Consider the following 19,414-nt stretch of genomic DNA (forward strand, 5'->3'; position numbering starts at 1 on the left):
TCAACTCTTCTAAAGTCCAAACAGCCAGCAAAAGGTCTGGCTATGCAGAATAAAGACAAAACATCAGCCTTAACAAAGCCTCAGTACGTCCCTCTTTGGGCTTAGTGTGCAGTGCTGGTCACTGCATCCTAAGAAAAAGAAGTGCCAGAGAAAGGCAGGTAAAATGATTAAAAGAATAGAGGGGCTTTTATCTCTAGGTTAAATGCCCATAAAGAAGATAAGATGCTTTTATAGCATGAAAGACTCAGAGGAAGTAAAAATAGCCCTTGTCATCCAATCCTATAATTCTAAAATTAGGGGACAAAAGAAGCTTGAAAATGGGAGTAATGAAGAAACCGTCGTTGGAGGACATATAAAAGAAGGTCCTTCTTTGGTTGGGGCCAGGGATCGGGTCTTTAAGTATTCTCCAATATGTGGAAGTACATGTGGTAGCTGTAAATGGAGGGTGGGGGTGGGGGTGGGGGACATGCAGCCCACCTCAGCAGTCCTTCGAAGGGACAAAAACCACTCTGGACTGGTGCCCGCCTTCCCTCTCTCTCCAAATCACCACGGAATACAACCACAGAAACTCAAAACCAGCAAAAAACACTGACAAGACATTCAAAGGATTCAAAATGCTAATACTAAATCTCATTGTCTGGGAAAATTAGATTGAAAATAAATTCAAGGGTGCAAGATTTATAATAGATTAACACGGGAAATTAAGGATGTTGGTGGGGCCGGGAGGATATACATCCTTAACTTTGTGATTCACACGATGGAGCAATACTGTGTCCTTCAAAGAAATGGTATTTGGTAATCTGAGTCGGACAGCTATTATAAACCATTTCCTATACACTGTTAGCATAGTCAGAAAGTGAGAGTTATGGATTGACATAGGGATTAGATCATTTGAATTTTTCACCCACAGCACAAGTCCTTCAATCGTTTTCAATAAACAGAGGGAGAGGGAGACTCTGATGAACCGTTGCTCACGTGTTGAACAGTTAGCAATCCCGGGCTATCGAGTCCCTGCTGACCTTCCTTCAGCAAAACGAATGGACATGTAAACGGAATGAGGAAGGGAGGGTAATAACCAGAGTGTCATTGAATTGAGAGAGGTTAAAAATGGGCCACAACCAACACATGGGCCCTTACTTTTAGGTCAAAGATTCCTATATATAAATACATAGTATGCTTTCTCTTGCCAAAAAATATTAGACTAAGGAACTTCATTCCTCACGAAGAAGATAATCCCCTCTCTTCCTTCCCATAGGTCCCTTTCTTTACCTGCTTCTTCCCTCTCGCGGGTAGGAACTTTGAGCCCCGCCTCTCTGCTCGTCCAAGCTCCGTCTACCCCGTCCACCTGTGTGCCCAGCCCCTGACGTTACCGGTTGGCTTCAGCGGCCTGCAGGATTCCGGCTCCCGATTGGTCGATCCGTCCACGGTTTGCGCAGCCCACCAATGGCAGCGGTGCTGGGTGGAGGGGTGCCCACATCCAAGATGGCGTCCCCCGGAGCTGGGAGCGGGTGACCGGCGGCGGGGAAGCGGCCTGGGTTGGCCCTCAGATTGCGGGGTCTGGGGGCATCTTGCCGGGCAACCCCTTGGCCCGCCTACAAGGCCTTCCCCCGGCCAGAGCAATGGCCGCTGAGAACAGCAAGCAGTTTTGGAAGAGGAGCGCTAAGCTGCCGGGGAGGTGAGCCCAGGACGCTGAGAGGGAGAGGGGATTGGACCAAACCCTTCCAGATCCTAATCCCTAAATCCCGCGGGCCTGGGGCGCCACAGAGGCCGGAAGACTGATTTGGGGAAGCTGGGGCTGCCTGGTGGCCGCAGGGCAGCTGTCAGGCAGAGGAGCGAACAGCGAGCTTTGTGGACGGCTGGATGTGGGTGTAGACCGGGGTCTGGGGGCGGAGGTTTCAGGAGGGGTGACCTCAGCGGGAAGGTGGCCGAAGATTGGGCGTGAAGGGGAGTGGAGTTGGGTGAGTAGTCAGTGTCGGCCCTGGTCTCGGAGGTTCCTCCCCAGAGCTGCTTCCCACTCTAATTAGGACTCCCTCTCAGGGGTCTCCACCACGCACAGGTGGTTGGTCGCTCGAGGATGGCTCCTTCCCTTGCTCCCCGAGCTCGGCACTTACCCGAAGGATTCTGGTGGGAGTTTGGGGCCGTCTGCCGAGAGGGTTAGGCAGGAAAAGTGAGGACGATTCTCAAACCCGACCTTACTTTATCTTGAGTTGGCCCTTTCCCACTAGGAATTATTACAAGATGACCACAGAATCAGTTATTCCTTTGGCATTTTCTAAGGATTTGTCCAACCCCAAGTGACTTCTTCCTCCCCTGCTTTGTAATGCAACATACACCAAAAAGAGGGTGGGGGTAGTCTTAGGGTGGGGGTAGTCTTAGGAGGTCTGCTCCAGTTAAACAACTGAAGAATAAACGAATTTAGTGCATTACACTAAATTCGTTTATTCAGTTGTTTAACTGGAGAGCAGACCTCCTAAGACTACCCCCACCCTCTTTTTGGTGTATGTTGAGACTTTTGGCAAATTATCCATCCATCAATCTACTGTTGGTTTACTGTTTCAGTTTATTTTGGGCAAAGTCCTGAGAAGTATAAGGAAGAGTGTGTATTTCAGTCGTGAGTTTAAGATTTCTGCCAGCTACAGTCTACTTGGTGATGAAATTCATGTTTGGTTGTGCCCCCTGTGCTACCTTTTCTAATGGATTCAGATTTTTTCCTTCTGGGATAGTCTTTTGAACTCGTGACTTTTTTTTTTTTAAAGCGAGAGAGAGATAAGGGTCAATAGTGGCTAGGTAAGAGCCTTAATTTTTTATTTTTATTTTTTTAATGAAATAGAGACAAGGTCCGACTATCTGGCCAGGGCTGGTCTCTGACTCCTGGCCTCCAGTGATCCTCTTGCCTTGGCCTCCCAAAGTGTTGGGATTACAGGCATTAGCCACCATGCCCCACCAAGAGTCTTATTTTATTAAGGATCCTAGTAGACATATGGAGAATAAGGTGGAAATCAGCTTTTAGTAATACTTATTAAAGTAATAGAAAGGAATGCAAAGATAACTTCAGATTAAAGTGCTGTGGACTTACAGTGTTAAAATTACTGTTAAAGATGTTCTGTGTTTTTAGGTAAGCACACTTCCTGCCAACTGATTCCTTTTCCTTCCTGGTCTAGTGAGCTCTCTAGTTGTGCTAACTGCTATTCTTTGGGGTTTTCCATAGTGAGATCATTAAGTTTTGACATCTTAAGATTATAATCAGAATCAATAGGAAGACTGTTCTATCAGGAAGCAGTGTAAGAGATGTGGGACATGGCATGGGCTTCTGTGCCTTCTGACTGCCGGTTGCTATTAACAATCTTTTTTTCCTATATTTCCTGTATTTGACTATAAGAACAGTCAACTTTTTTACAGCACTACTTTTCTGAGATAGGAAGAGAAGTCTTTTCAGTTTCTTCAAGTTTCTGGATTCCTTTTTCATTTTGAAGAATATAGAGAAATAGAGAACTTTCAAGTTCAGGAAGACTTGGGTTACTATTTGGGCTCTCTTGTATGTGTGACCAAGACAAATAATCTCTCTAGGCCTCAATTTCCTTATCTATGAAATGAAAAGTAAAAATACTTTCCTCAGAGTTACTGTGGGGACTGAGTGAAATACCCTATTTGTAAAGAACCTAGGACAGTGTTTATTTAGCACATTATAGTTGCTCAAAAAACAGTAGTTATTAACATTACTGTCATTATTAGAGCAAGTGAACATTTAAAAGAATGTTACTCAGATCCTTACCCCAGGTCATTGTCTTCACTGTTTGTTTTAACGTATTCAAATATTGTCACGATTCATAATAGTTTTTAGTACCTTACTTGGTAAAGAAAAACATTGTTCAGCTGTGTGCTTTTAGCAGTGAAGCCCACGAGTCTCTGGTCATGGGAGAAAATTAAGGTTCTTTTAGATAGAAAGGTACTTTGATTTAAGAAAATGTTAGGGCATTTTCTCAAGAACAGAACTTTTGCATCTGTGCTGTTTTGGTCTTAGAGAAGAAAAACTTTCTCCTGGGTGGGGAAATGACACAAATGACTGTACTAGATGCATGGCAACTTGGAAATGAAACTAGTTTACTCTTCTTTGCAAATTGAAAGGTGAAAAATAAAAGCGATGACAGGGTTCTTTCCATTTGTCTGATCATGATCCAACAACCTTAGTGACAACAAATAGAAATTTTATTAAATAAAATAACAAGTTGCAAATGAATGAAACATTCTTTTTAAAAATAGCAGCTTTATTGAGATATAATTCACATACCATAAAATTCACTCTTTTAAAGTGTACAATTCAGTGGTATTTAGTATATTCATTTATAGTATAGATGGTTTTTGCAACCATCACCACTAATTTCAGAACATTTTCATCATCCCGAAAAGAAACTACGTAGCTGTTTACAGTCACTCCCCATCCACCCCACTCCAGATCCTGGTAACTACTAATCTACTTTCTATTTCTGTGGATTTACCTCTTTTGGGCATTTTATATATATGGAGTAATATGATATGAGGCCTTTTGGGAGTAGCTTCTTTTATTAAGCCCAGTGATTTCAGGCTTGTCCATGCTGTAGTATGTATCAGTACTTCATTCCATTTTATGGCTGAATAATACTCTGTAGTGTAGATACACCACATTTTGTTCATTCATCAGTTGATGGATATTTGAATTGTTTTCACTTTTGGGCTATTGTGAATAATGCTTTTATGAACATTTATGCACAAGTTTTTCTTTGGATATATATTTTCTATTCTTCTGCTGATAAATAGGAGTGGAATTGCTGGGTCATGTGGTAACTTGGTGGAACTAAGCATCTTTTTAAGTTCTCTCAGTTATTCACATGAGCCCCATGTACTTAGCACATCAAACGGTCATTGTATTGATGCCTAGAAGGTAAGAGGCAATCTGTACCACTGTCGTTAAGAATGCAGTCTTTGGCAGGTGTGGTGGCCTGTAATCCCAGAATTTTGGAAGGCTGAGGCAGGTGGATCACTTGAGGCCAGGAGTTCGAGACCAGCCTGGCCAACATGGTGAAACCCCCCTCATCTCTACTAAAAATACAAATTAGCTGGGCGTGGTAGTGTGCGCCTGTAGTCCCAGCTACTCAGGAGGCTGATGCCCAAGAATCTCTTGAACCTGGGAGGTGGAGGTTGCAGTGAACTGAGATTGCGTCACTCCGCTCCAGCCTGGGCAACAGAGCGAGAGTCCGTCTCAAAAAAAAAAAAAAAAAAAAAAAAAATTCAGGCTCTGAAATCTGACTGCCTAGGTTAAAATCCCAGCTCTGCTTTCTAGCTATGTGATCTTACGGGATTTAATTAACCCCTCAATGCATCAGTCTACCCATCTCTAAAACAGGGACAGAGTATCTGCTCCATGGGGCTGTTATGAGGATTAAATGAGATAATACATAATAATTGGTTAGAAGGTACACAATAATATTAGCTATTATAAGAATGATAGTTACGATGATAGTAGCTATCATTTTTGTTTTCTCTCCTTGCTTCAGTTTTTGAAACTGAAATTGAAAAGCTTTGAAAAGATTTGATCTGGCTGGGTGTGGTGGCTCACACCTGTAATCCCAGCACTTTGGGAGGCTGAAACAGGCAGATCATTTGAGGTCAGGAGTTCAAGACCAGCCTGGCCAACATGGTGAAACTCCATCTCTACTAAAAACACACAAAAAAATTAGCTGGGCTTGGTGGCACAAACCTGTGGGGGAAAAAAAAAAGCTTTGGTCAGTGTGTGTATGTATGTGTGTGTCTAGAGCTTGGGCACAGGAGAAAAAAAAAGAAAATCACCATTTTTTTTTTTTTTTTTTTTTGAGATAGGGTCTCCCTCTGTTGCCCAAGCTGGAGTGCAGTGGCATGATCTCGGCTCACTGCAGCCTCTGCCTCCCAGGTTTAAACAATTCTCCTGCCTCAGCCTCCTGAGTAGCTGGGATTACAGGCACATGCTACCACGCCCAGCTAATTTTTTGTATTTTTAGTAGAGAAGGGGGTTTCGCCATGTTGGCCAGGCTGGTCTTGAACTCTTGACCTCAAGCCCACCTCAGCCTCCCAAAGTTCTGAGATTACAGGTGTGAACCACCGTGCCCAGCCCTGGCTAATTTTTGTATTTTTTGTAGAGACAGGTCTTGCCATGTTGCCTAGGCTGGTCATGAACTCCTGGGCTCAGGCAATCTGCCCACTTCATCCTCCCAAAGTGTTGGGATTACAGACGTGAGCCTCTGCGTCTGGCCAAAATCCAAATTACCTAAGTCTTCCAGGCCCTTCATTGTTAGAAAGAGAGGCCAAGTTAAGAACTTGAAGCCAATCCTAAAATAATAATGAATCTGATAGGAGACTTAGTGTAAAAGTCACAGCCTGCCTGGGCAGGTACATTACAACTTGTTCTTGGCTTGGAGATGTTTTACTGGTAGAGTGAGTGACTAGAAGACACTAAATAATCATTGAAACAGCATAGATCACCTGTTCTGTAAGACTAATGTGGAGTGAGTGTGTGAACCTAGATCAGTTGCCGACACGTTTGGCATTTACATTTGATAGGTCTTTTTCCCATATTTGCGCTAGCTCTCTTATCAGTGCTAAACAAACACCTGTTGATTTTTCCTACCAAGATGTTTGCACTGTTTCAACTAGGCAAAACAGCTATGTCAATACATTCTATGATGTTGGTTTTATTAAAGAGAGTGACGGAGGTTAATCAGAACTTCTGTTCCATTTTGTCTGCGTGGCAGCATATTCCATGGCATTCTTTTCTCTGCATATGTGGTGTGATTTCTTCAAGATGCAGTGTGTTAACTAACCTCTGGTTTTTAGGTTTAGCTTAAGTGGAGGCCTACGTTTTGTAGAGATCTAATCTTCACTTACTAAATATTGTTAAGTGCCTGCTGGTATGTATCGTGCTCTGCCAGGTGGCAAGGGGGCTACAGAAAAAGATATGGCACCACTATGGCTTTCTAGGAGCTAAAAAATCTGCTTGGCATCATGGCTTCCCCTGGAGAATATGCTGTGTATGACTGACTTTCTGGTTTTTCCACTAAACATATGTTACATTTGTAATCAGACAAACTTAAAAGTGGAATTGGGTGAAAACACATTGTTGAATGCAAAGAGCAAGATGTAGAAAGATATGTACAAGGTGCAGTCTTTTATGTGAAGTTTAAAAACATAAAAAATACTGTGTGTTGTTTATGGATCTGTGAATATATGTAGAGGTATAAAAACAGATGGGAGGAGTTCCCTCCAATTTCAGAGTAATTGTTATCTCTTGGGAAGTGAAGGAACAGGACTAGGGACTGCAATTGGGGCATCAGTAGTCTAACACTTTGTTTTTGTTTTGTTTTGTTTTGTTTTTTTGAGATGGAGTCTTACTCTGTTGCCAGGCTGGAGTGCAGTGGCCCGATCTCCGCTCACTGCAACTTCTGCCTCCCGGGTTCAAGCGATTCTCCTGCCTTGGCCTCCCGAGTAGCTGGGACTGCAGATGTGTGCCACCACGCCCAGCTCATTTTTTTGTATTTTTAGTAGAGATGGGGTTTCACCATTTTGGCCAGGATAGTCTTGATCTCCTGACCTCATGACCCAACCACCTTGGCCTCCCAAAGTGCTGGGATTACAGGTGTGAGCCGCTATGACCGGCCTAACACTTTTTTTCTTAAATGAAATGTGACAGATGTTAACGAGTGATGGGTTCGTGGATGTTTATTATATCATTTTCTGCACTTTTCTTTGTGTTTGAAAATGTCAAATGCTTTTTCACTTATGTTAGAGCACATGTTTTGTATTTTTTTAACTTGTGTTGGAGAGATCAGCCAGTTAACCATGGAATTAAGTAAAATTTAAAGTAACATGATTTAGAGTCAAAATAAGTCATATTTACAGTGTGATGTTATTTATATAAAGTTTAAAAAACATGCAAAATCGTACATTATTTAAGGATACATACATAGAAAATAAAAATATAAAAGTGAGTGTGAAAAATGCCAGATCCAATAGAGTGACTTCCTAGGAAGAGAGGGAGGGGTATGCCAGGGTTTTTTGTTTTGTTTTGTTTTTTGTTTTTGACACGGGGTTTCACTCTTGTTGCCCTGGCTGGAGTGCAATGGCATGATCTTGGCTCACCGCAACCTCTGCCTCCCAGACTCAAGCAATTCTTGTGCCTCAGTGTCCTGAATAGCTGGGATTACAGGTGTGTGCCACCAAGCCCAGCTAATTTTTATTTTTAGTAGAGATGGGGTTTCGCTATGTTGGCCAGGCCAGTCTCGAACTGCTGGACTCAAGTGGTCTGCCTGCCTCGGCCTCCCAAAGTGCAGGGATTACAGGCGTGAGCCACCACGCCCAGCCCTGATTGTGTCTTATATTATGATCTAAATCTAGTTTATTTTTAAAAAGTAATATAAGCCCTAATTTATGTATGTTAGGGAACTAAAGAAGACATGAGTTAGTAGGTGCTGGGGGTAGGGATATGGGAAGTTGACTTCCCATATGTTCCCATGAAGTTGACTTCATGAGGGGTGTAGAATTTGAAGAGAATGTTACAGGATGGATACAATTTTGAAAAAGGATATAGAAAATAGAAAAGCATTCCAAGTAGGGAAAAGAGCCATATTTAATGATGGGTTTAATAAGTTTGGAAGGTGGAGTGGAGATCAGTCTTTCTTAGAGCTGAGTTTGGGTTTGGAAGGAGTAGGGATGGTACAGACAGTGATAGGTGAATTATAAACGTCAGGAAATTGAGCACCTTAATCATTGGGCTCTTCTGGTCTATCTCCATTTAGTCTCTGTGATCATCTTGGTTTCTCTTTTCTGACTTCTTGCCTGTCTTTTTTAAGCTGCAATAAACTGATTTATTCAAAGTGTTCCAGGTTTAAATACATCATGGTTTAGTTCAAGAATATGTTAACAAATTCAATTTGAGCTCTGATACCTTTGTCGATGAAGTCCATCATTTATCTTAGCCTTCCTGGCTGTGCCAGCACCTTGGGCTGACAGCTTTAAAAAATAGTCTACTGTGATTTTAAGATTCCTTTCCTAGATGGAAATTGATGGCCTCTGGCCCTTCAGCCTGCACAAATTAGGTTTGCTTTTTTTCCTGCATGGGTTACTGGCAGATGGTAATACTCCTTTAAGGAGAGGATCTAAGGACCCTCTCTTATTTTTCTACCCAGTCACCTTACCTAACTGGCCTGTTGAGATCTTCCTGCAGTTTATCTGATTTTATATTTTACCGTGAGGAGGGCTTGTGGGCTTGAAGAATTCAGGTGTACTCTTAGATTATTTGCAGCTGCTAATGTGCATGTCAGTAGCCCTTTGGTTTTTTTTTTTTTTTTGCGGTGGGTGGGTGTGTCTGTGTCTAACACCCCGTTCCTCTCTCAGCAGAACTTTCTCTTTACTCTTCGATTCCTCTTTTTTTCTCTCTGCCTAGGAAACCCTTTAAACACATCAATTAGTATTGTTTTCAAAGTTTGTATTGTATATGTAATAGTTAGCTTACACATTACTTATTAATCTTGCAGAGAGGTTTAGGGAGTAAAGATTCTTATAGCTAAAGAAGTAAGGACTGTATTCATAAATTAAAGATTATATATAAGATGTCCTCTGAAATCTTAATAGAAATCAATGTGAAAGTGATTGAATTGGCTATATTTTTATTTAAAAGCATCCTTTAGGATCACCTCTGTTAGGTGAAACAAGAATTTGGTAAGCTTGTTTCAATTTCTAAATGTTGAGTATGGATTAAATTATAAAAATGGGAGGGAAGAAGAAAATCGTTTCTTGGGCACTGAGTGTTTGCTGGGTAGTGTTCGAACATTTGCAAATCTACGTCACTTCCTGCTTAACATTAAGTGAGCATTTACCACCCACCAGGAATTGTGCTAAAGGGCTTTCGACATGTCATCCCACTTCAACCTTCTAACCTTCTCCAGATTGCGTATTTCTTATAAAGGTGATACTTGTACATGATACTAAATCAGAAAGGGTTTGCAGTGAAAACTAAGTCTCTTTGGTGTCCCGTCATCTTCCAGTCATCTGGGTCCTGTTCCAAACTGCTGCTACCAGTGTCTGTTGTATTCTTGCAGATACTCTGATATTCTTTCAGATACGTAGACCTAATCATACATAAAATGCATGTATCTATTTTAAAGATTTTTACAAAAATAGTGTCATACATGTAGTTCTGCATCTTTTTTCAATTAATGTCTGAGTTTATTTCATGTCAGTGAATATAGAACTGCCTCACTCTTTTTTTTTTTTTTTTTTTTTGAGACGGAGTCTTGCTCTGTCACCAAGCTGGAGTGCAGTGGCATGATCTCGGCTCACCGCAACCTCCGTCTCCCCGGCTCAAGCCATTCTCTCGCTTCAGCCTCCTGAGTAGTTGGGATTACAGGCACCTGCCACCATGCCCGGCTAATTTTTGTATTTTTTAGCAGAGATGGGGTTTCGCCATGTTGGCCAGTCTGGTCTTGAACTCCTGAGCTTAGGTGATCTGCCTGCTTTGGCCTGCCAAAGTGCTGGGATTACAGGCGTGAGCCACTGCACCTGGCCAGAACTGCCTCATTCTTTTTAAAAGATGTACTGTAATTTATTTAACTACTTTCCTGTTGGTAATTATCCTTTCTATTTTAATAGGTAAGTTAGCTCCTTTATATTTATTGGAATAACTGATATATTTAGTTATTTAGTTTTAGTTCAATTTTTAATATTTTCTTTGTCTTCTTTTTTTTCTCTTTTTTTTTTTTTTTTTTTTGAGATAAAGACTTACTCTGTTGCCCAGGCTCTAGTGCAGTGACATGATGAAAGGTCACTGTAGTCTCAAACTCTTGGGCTCAGGTAATCCTCTCACCTCAGCCCCCCAAGTAGCTAGAACTACAAGCATGCACCACCACAGCTGGCTACTTTTAAAAATTTTTGTAGGTACAAGGTCTTGCTATGTTGCTCAGACTAGTCAAACTTCTAGCCTCAAGCAATTCTCACACCTCAGCGTCCCAAAGTGCTGGGATTACAGATGTGAGCTACCATGCTTGGCCTTTTAAAAATATTTTCTTCTTAAAAAAATCTTCCACTATGTGGACTGTGCTTGCTTTTGACGGGAGGGCATATATATATATATATATTCTGTATATATATATATATATATATTCTGATAATTTGGAAGATTTATCTTTTTAGTCTAATGATTGTGTTTATAAGTGTAACTTTATACCGTATTTCTTCAGACAGTACCTGTTGGCTCCCTACCATGAGCAATGATGAAATTAGTTAAGTATATTTCCTCACCTCTCTCTTCCCACCTGCTTCTAGTTGATTATATTATTTTTCTTGGTTTTATTTTCTATCATAAAACATACATATTCGTCTATTAACATTTGCAAATCTACATTAGGATTTAATGTTAGCAGGTAGTGACATAGATTTGCAAATTGAGCTATCTGCTTTAAATATCTTCTGAGCCCTGTCAGTAAAAGATGAAGAAGTCAATGCACTTCATTTGTCCACTTTTTCCTCCTTTTAACATTTGCCAATTATATTACTTTGACATTCTCTTTGCCTCAAATGTAAGACCTAGTCGTAAGGTTGGATCCGTTGAGGGCTCTCCACCAATCCTTTTGCCATGGTTTCTCCATCTCATGATTAGTTGAAGTTTGTTCTCTCACAGCTTCTTCAGGCAGGAGTTAAGGAACACATTTTCCCTGAGTTCTTATATGTCGAAAAGTAGGTTTTTTTTCACTTTTATACTTAAACAGTAGTTTGGCTTGATATATAGTTATTCTTGAGTCATTTATTCTCATTTTCTTTCTTCTCTTCCTTCCCTTTCCCTTTCCTTTCCAACAGGGTCCAGGCTGGAGTGCAGTGGTGTGCTCACTGCAGCCTGGACCCTCCTGGGGTCAAGCGATCCCACCGTCTCAGCCTCCCAAGTAGCTGAGGCTACAGACGTGCAGCACCATGCCCAACTAATTTTTTATTTTCTTGTGGAAACAGGGTCTCACGTTGTTGCCCAGGCTGGTTTCGAACTCCTGGGCTCTAGCAGTCATTTTGCCCTGGCCTCCCAAAGTGCGGGGATTACAGGTGTGAGCCACCCCATGCAGCTCATTTTCCTTCCATTGTGATACATTACTGAAAAGCACATGAAGCACAAATGTGTGGTATGATGGCTTAACGAATAATCACAAAGTGAACACCCCAGAAACTTCTGTGTCTATTTGCTGTCTCCTCCTTTCTTTCCTCCAGAGAGAACTATATCCTTTTATGTCATTTACTCCTTTCTTTCTTTATAATATTACTCTGCATGCATCCCTAAACAGTAGAAACTACTTTTGTCAGTTTTTGAAGGCTGTATAAGTCGAATCATACAGTATTTATTCTTATACTTCATTTGTTGAACATGACATTTGTAAGATCCATCCACATTGTTACTTGAAGCCTTACTTCACATATATTATCATTGGGGTATAATGTTCTACTATATAAACATATTGCAATTGATTTCTCTTGTCACTATTGATGGACATTTGTGTTATTTCTAGTTTGGGGCTAAGAGGAGCCATGGTGCTTTGAATAGTCTTATGTATATCTCCTGATATATATATGTATATATTTATCTTAAGATGCATATTTGGGAGTGAAAATACTGGGTCTTAGGGTATGCATATTTCTTTCTTCCTAGATATGGCCAAGTTATGTTACTTTATACCCCTCCTGCAGTAAGCCCAGTGAGCCTTTCAATTAGGCAATATTCCCACTTTAGATAAGAAAACGGGTTCAAAGGAGTCAAAAAGCTTGCTGGAAGTTCATGGTGGTACTGAGTGCCAGAACTGGCATTTGAATTCTGCTTTCTCCAGCTCTAAAGCCCATTACCTTTCCATCCTGCCTTCTTTACACATAGGACATCCTGACAGGTGTGTAAGGCACTGAAACTTCACCAGGGAAAATGAACATTATCAAATATATTTTTTTAATGGGTAGATTGCTGTCTTTGGGGGATGGCTTGAGTACAGTTATTAGAGATAACCTATTTATCAAAGTCTCATCCAATTTTGTGATGCAGATGGCACTCAGCCAGCATATTTAGTTTCCTAACTAAACTAACAATTTATTTCTTCCTTTTTTTTTTTTTGCTTTTAGCATTCAGCCTGTATATGGAGCACAGCATCCTCCTCTTGACCCACGGCTCACCAAAAAGTAAGTCAAGACATTTTCCTTTTATCTATCTACCACTGTCACCCCTATACCCTCCCTTATTTTGTTGAAATGACAGTTTCCACCTTGACCTTTTTTAGCTTCTCTTCTGCCCTATTTTGGACCAGGAGATGAGCAATGTTCTTACTTCCAAATGGTCCGTTGCTAAATGGGAAATTAACTCCCATTAGAGATTTTGTGTTTTCCTAAATTGGGAACTGGTATATGTAGGGTTTGGCATTGGATTTTTTGGTCAAAAGAGAATAGTCAAAAGGTCTTTATGGATTAAATGTTGTCCCTGAAACCAGAACATTGATGACCTCCAGATCTTTTAGCAGGAGATCTGGTTTCTGAGGCTCACTGCTTCTGAATATAGGTAGGTCTGCCACCTTTTCCTCACTTTTACTATGAGAACTAGGGCAACAGAATATAACTGTAGGCTGGCATTCTTTAGTTCCTCTTTCCCTTTGACACCCTCAAAGAGACCCAGGCACATGTACAGTAGAGTTAAAAGCTATTTAGGCATGGTGGCTCACGCCTGTAATCCCAGCACTTTGGGAGGCCGAGGCAGGTGGATCACTTGAGGTCAGGAGTTTGAGACCAGCCTGGCCAACATGGTGAAAACCTGTCTCTGCTAAAAATACAAAAATTGGCTGGGTTGGTGGCAGGCACCTGTAATCCCAGCTACTTGGGAGGCTGAGGCATGAGAATCTCTTGAACCCAGGAGACGGAGATTGCAGTGAGCCGAGATCATGCCATTGCACTCCAGCCTGGGCAACAAAGTGAGATGCCGCCTCAAAAAAAAAAAAATAAAAATAAATAAAAGCTATTTAGGAGGCTATTTCTCTAGTAGAACTCTAATACATTATTTCAAATGCAACAGAGACTCTGGTTAAATCCAGGATGTGTGGCTGTGTATCCATACCCCCAGTTATCCCTTATCCCATCTTTCTCTCATGGATCATCACTGAGCCACAGTGGATTTAAAAGAGGGGATAGGTCACCTTCAGAGATTTTCTAAGAACTTTGACCTCTATTTGGGGGCATGCTTAATTTTAGAGACTAGTTTCTGGGAAAGTTGTTGTTTGTAATGAAAGCCGAATGGTTAGGGCGATACAGACCTAGGTTCTCACCTTCCTGGGGCCTGTGTATTAGTAGCTGCCCTTTCTTCCTTCACAGTCAATAGAGAAATAAAGATAATGTACAATTATGGTTCCAACTATATGACATTCTGAAAAAGGCAAAACATGGAGACAGTGAGAAGATCAATTGCCAAGGGGTGGGGTTGAGGGTAGATATGAATAGGTGGAGTACTGAGGATTTTTAGGGCAGTGCAGCTACTCTGTGTGATACTATAAAAACGGTGGATACTGCCAGGCACAGTGGCTCATGCCTGTAATCCCAGCACTTTGGGAGGTGGAGGTGGGCGGATCACTTGAGGTCAGGAGTTTGAGACCAGCCCGGCCAACATGGTGAAACCCCATCTCTACTAAAAATAAAAAAATTAGCCAGGCCTGGTGGCAGGTGCTTATAATTTCAGCTACTCCGGAGGCTGAGGCAGGAGAATTGCTTGACCCTGGGAGCCAGGGGTTGCAGTGGGCTGAAATCAAGCCACTGCACTCCACCCTGGGCAACAGAGCAAGACTCTATCTCAAAAAACAAAGCGAAACAAAACAAAACAAAAAACGGTGGATACGTGTCATTATATATTTGTTCAAACTCACAGAATGTACAACACCAAGAGTGAACCCTAATTCAAGCTACTGACTTTGAGTGATTATAATGTATCAGTGTAGGTTCATCACCTGTAACAAATGTACCACTGTGGTGGCGGATGTTCATAATGGAGAGGCTGTGCCTATGTGGGAGAAGGGAGTGTATAGGAAATCTCCGTACCTTCCTCTGGATTTTGCTGTGAACCTAAAACTATTCTAAATATATAAATAAAGTGGTTTTTTAAAAAAGAAAAGAAAAAAAGGATAATTAAAGTATTTTGAATACCTAGAAGAATGCTATATCAAATATGCATTATCAGTATTTAAAAATTTTAAAAATAACTTAGCTGAATGTGTAGTGCACTTTCTATAATTCTACCAATTTGTTCTTTTTGCGATTTGGTGTGTGTATAAGGCACAGTCTTCTGAATTACTGAGGAAGCACGACTGCTGTTCTTGTCTGCAAGGTGCATGCTTTTTTTTTTTTTTTTTAAATCAGAAACCACTATTGTATAGATTTCTTGAGAGCAGGGACTTTGTTTTGTTCATTACTGTGCCCATAGCCTCTAGAACAGCATGTGGCACATAGTAGGCACTAAGTAAATATTTATTGAATGAAGGTTTGAAACTATCTCATTTACTTAAACAGCAGGCTTTTCTTTAATGTTCCTTGGTTTGCCGCTTTTGTTAGGTCTTCATTTTTTTCTTTTGAGATAGGGTCGCTCTGTTGGCTGGCATGGAGTGGTGTGATCTTGGCTCACTGCAGCCTCCGCCTCCTGGGCTCAAGCAAGCCTCCCATCTCAGCCTCCCTAGTAGCTGGTACTACAGGCGTGCACCATCACACCTGGCTAATTTTTGTATTTTTTGTAGACACGGTTTCGCCACGTTGCCCAGGCTGGTCTCGAACCCCTTGGCTGAAGTAATCCGCCTGCCTCGGCCTCCCAAAGTGCTGGGATTACAGGCATGAGCCACTGTGCCTGGCCTTTTTTTTTTTTTTTTTTTTTTTTTAAACAGAGTCTTGCGCTGTTGCTCAGGCTAGAGTGCACTGGCACGATCAGGGCTCACTGCAGCCTTGACCTCCTGGGCTGAAGCTATCCTGCCTCAGCTCCCGCATGCCTCACCCACAACCTCACCCACAGTAGCTGGGACTACAGGCATGGGCCACCATGCCTGGCTGATTTTTGTATTTTTAGTGTAGATGGGGTTTCACCATGTTGCCCATGCTTGTCTCAAACTCCCGGACTTAAGTGATCAGCCTGCCTTGGCCTCCCAACGTGCTGGGATTACAGGGGTGAGCCACCGCACCTGGCTGTTAGCTCTTAAGGGGAGCATGTTTTCTGTGGTATCTGTGTGATCGTCCCATTAAATAGAATGAATTCTACTATTCTTTTTTTTTTTTTTTTTTTTTTTTTTTTTTGAGACGGAGTCTCGCTCTGTCACCCAGGCTGGAGTGCAGTGGCGCAATCTCGGCTCACTGTAAGCTCTGCCTCCCGGGTTCACGCCATTCTCCTGCCTCAGCCTCTCCGAGTAGCTGGGACTACAGGCGCCCGCCACCACGCCCGGCTAATTTTTTTGTATTTTTAGTAGAGACGGGGTTTCACTGTGGTCTCGATCTCCTGACCTCGTGATCCGCCCACCTCGGCCTCCCAAAGTGCTGGGATTACAAGCGTGAGCCACCGCGCCCGGCCGAATTCTACTATTCTTTGGTTTTATCAAGAATTACTTTCTGGTCTGTTGGCCAGTGAGGCAGGCATTACTGGTTACCTACCCAATAGTCTTCCCTGTGCCTGCTTCTTTCATGCTCAAGAACCATAATTTTGTTCAGATATTGAGTAAGCAACAATGCACTTAGGGGAGGTATTAACACTGGTTTAAGCCTTTCATGATAATTCTTTAGTAATCCCAGTAACTGGCATAGACTGGTCTCATCTCATTGGTTCCGGCCAATCAAAGAAAGTCTCCTGGAGGAGGGTTCTTGGAAAGATTTTCTTTTTTGATCAGAATGGGAGACGGTTCTGTGAAGAAAGCCTCTTTTTGCTGCCACTCACATTTCCTGCATTTGAATGTGGTAGCGTGAGTGTGATTCTGAAAGCTATAGCAGCCACTCATAACCCTGAGGTAAAAAAAAAACAAAAACGAGAATAGCAAAGACAACAGCCTAGACCTACGTCATGGTCTTGGGATTTAAGGATCATAGTTGAGAATTATGTTACGTGTAACCACAACCATTCTGGTCACAGCCAGGAGTTATTGACTGGTAATAGATCTGTTCTAGCACAACCTTTGACAAACACGTGGCTAACCTATAAAGCCGTTCAGCCACTCGTATATAAGGCACTGAGTGTACTGTCCATTTTGTGTTTTGATCAAGATCACCATACCTTGTCTGCACCTGTCATCAACTGAGCTTTTCCTAATTTTGTATTTAGGAGAGATCTTCAGGAATATTTCCATATCCCAAACTGCCAAGGCAAACTATATACTACTGTTTTCTCACCTGTTGATGATATAAAATCGTGAATATTTTCACTGATCTTTCAGCAGAGTTTCAATCATGCTTTCAATAGGAGTAATTACTTAGCTTTACAGTTTGGGAGGAGTTTAGTTGTCACTGGATTAATTGGTTCCCTTTTTCATGTATGTGGTGGTTTGATGTTGATATTTTACAACATGGGACCACATCTACGTCTGCACCAGACCATTTTACAATTTCAGATTGTTGCCATAAAACATTTATCGCCTCTATGTTAGTACCTTTGTTAGGACATTTTTACGACTTTTTCTGCTACACGATTATCGTTCCACTTCAGCCCTTCATTAATTACTGTGTGGTTAATACACGTCGCAGCAGAAGCCTTTACATTGGGTCTTCAATCATCTAAACTGCACAAGCACAGTAAGTCGTTCCCTGTCCATGTATATTGACTTTAATTTGCCAAATGATTACTATTAGTGATACTGTTGCCTGCAATAATTTTTATAGCTCAGATAAAACTAGTCTCATTGCTGAGCAGCTCCATTGGCCACTTGATGGTATGACAAGCTTCTAAGTTTATTGTTTTTTGAATTGATGCTCAAGTATGCTAGGTCCTAATTCCGAGTCATAAAACTAATTCACATGGAGCCACACTAGTTACTAAGATATCTGGATTTATTTGATTGTTACTAAATTTCTCCACTTCATATCACTTGCCAGTGTCAAACATTTTTCTAGAAAATTCTGTTAAGTAGAACATCTGTATTAGTAAGACAGTATAGTATGATCACATTACAGAATGCTTGATCTTCTGTACTCCTACCCAGTGTAACCTGTGGCCACTCTTTTTCAACATACCCTTAGGTGTTTGTGTTACTAAGGTACTCATCACCAAACACTTTACCAAGTCAAATGTGCCATTTATTAGGTTTTTGAAATTTTTAGTATTCCCTGCACTTCTTGAATCCCGTTTTCTTTGCCACTTACCATCTCCATGACCTTGGGCACATTACTGGAACTTTCTGAGCCTTAGTTTCTTCATTCATAAAATAGAGATAATAAGACTCACCTCACAGATTTGTGAGGATTGCATGAGGTATTTGCAAAGGTGCTTTCTAAACTATAATTTGTTGTACAGTTGTAAGGAGGTATGGTGAAGGTGTTTGTCAGAAGCCAGTTTGGTTGTGACTTTGATAGAGTTGTGTTTAAATAATCTTGGTTAGGATGGGGCATGGTGACTCACGCCTGTAATCCCAACGCTTTGGGAGGCCAAGGTGGGCAGATCACCTGAGGTTAGGAGTTCGAGACCATCTTGGCCAACATTGGTGAAACCCCATCTCTACTAAAAATACAAAAATTAGCTGGGCATAGTGGCATGCGCCTGTAATCCCAGCTACTCAAGATGCTGAGGCAAGAGAATCTCTTGAACCCGGAGGCGGAGGTTGCAGTGAGCCAAGATTGCACCACTGCACTCCAGCCTGGGAGACAGAGTGAGAATCCACCTCAATCATAATAATAATAATAATAATAAATAATCTTGGTTAGACTTCAAGCCACACTGTGGCGTTCTTTTACATTGAGTTAAGTGTAAACTACTTGGGACTGTGTTTAAATGGAGTATATAAACTGAAGGCATCCCCAGCTGGAGTTACCTGGATTAACTTTTTGCTGCAACTACTGGGGTCAACAGAAAGGGTTGACATTTCTCTTATAAGGAACCCATGCCTAGATGTGGCTCCTTTCCTGTCTACTCAGAATAGGCTATGTGTGTCAGACCTAAGTCTTTTCCTGCAAGTTGAGATTTTTTTTTTCCTGCAGGGTGTGAGAGTCGGGCTGTTGACTGTGTACAGTTGGGGAGAATTACAGCTGTGGTGGTGTGTGGCTCAGTTTACTTGGCGACTTCTCTTCCTAGGCTACAGATCCTTCTAGGCCCTGGCCTTCTTCCTTTTAGCTGCTTTTTTCAAGGTAAAGTAAGTAGTTTAGTAGCACATGCTGGCCCAGGGGTCAGGTAGACCTGGATTTG

General features: G+C 41.7%; 2 protein-coding genes across 5 annotated transcripts in view; one reads left to right on the plus strand and one right to left on the minus strand.

Moving 5' to 3' along the window:
• Positions 1 to 1,386, minus strand: part of TMEM217 (transmembrane protein 217) — a 34,550-nt gene extending 33,164 nt beyond the window's left edge. For all 4 annotated transcript variants that reach the window (XM_058432182.1, XM_032140229.2, XM_058432181.1 and 1 more), the window contains exon 1: positions 1,270 to 1,386. The gene's annotated coding sequence lies outside the window, so the exon portion shown is untranslated. The remainder of the gene's footprint in view (positions 1 to 1,269) is intronic.
• A 156-nt stretch (positions 1,387 to 1,542) lies between these two features.
• Positions 1,543 to 19,414, plus strand: part of TBC1D22B (TBC1 domain family member 22B) — a 73,733-nt gene continuing 55,861 nt past the window's right edge. Inside the window, exons 1-2 of the mRNA XM_032140223.2 lie at positions 1,543 to 1,675; positions 13,147 to 13,203. Of these exons, the coding sequence (XP_031996114.1) occupies positions 1,620 to 1,675; positions 13,147 to 13,203 (113 nt within the window). The 5' untranslated portion in view covers positions 1,543 to 1,619. The remainder of the gene's footprint in view (positions 1,676 to 13,146; positions 13,204 to 19,414) is intronic.

This window comes from Hylobates moloch, unplaced genomic scaffold (genome assembly GCF_009828535.3).
Source record: "Hylobates moloch isolate HMO894 unplaced genomic scaffold, HMol_V3 SCAFFOLD_20, whole genome shotgun sequence".
Taxonomy (NCBI): domain Eukaryota; kingdom Metazoa; phylum Chordata; class Mammalia; order Primates; family Hylobatidae; genus Hylobates; species Hylobates moloch.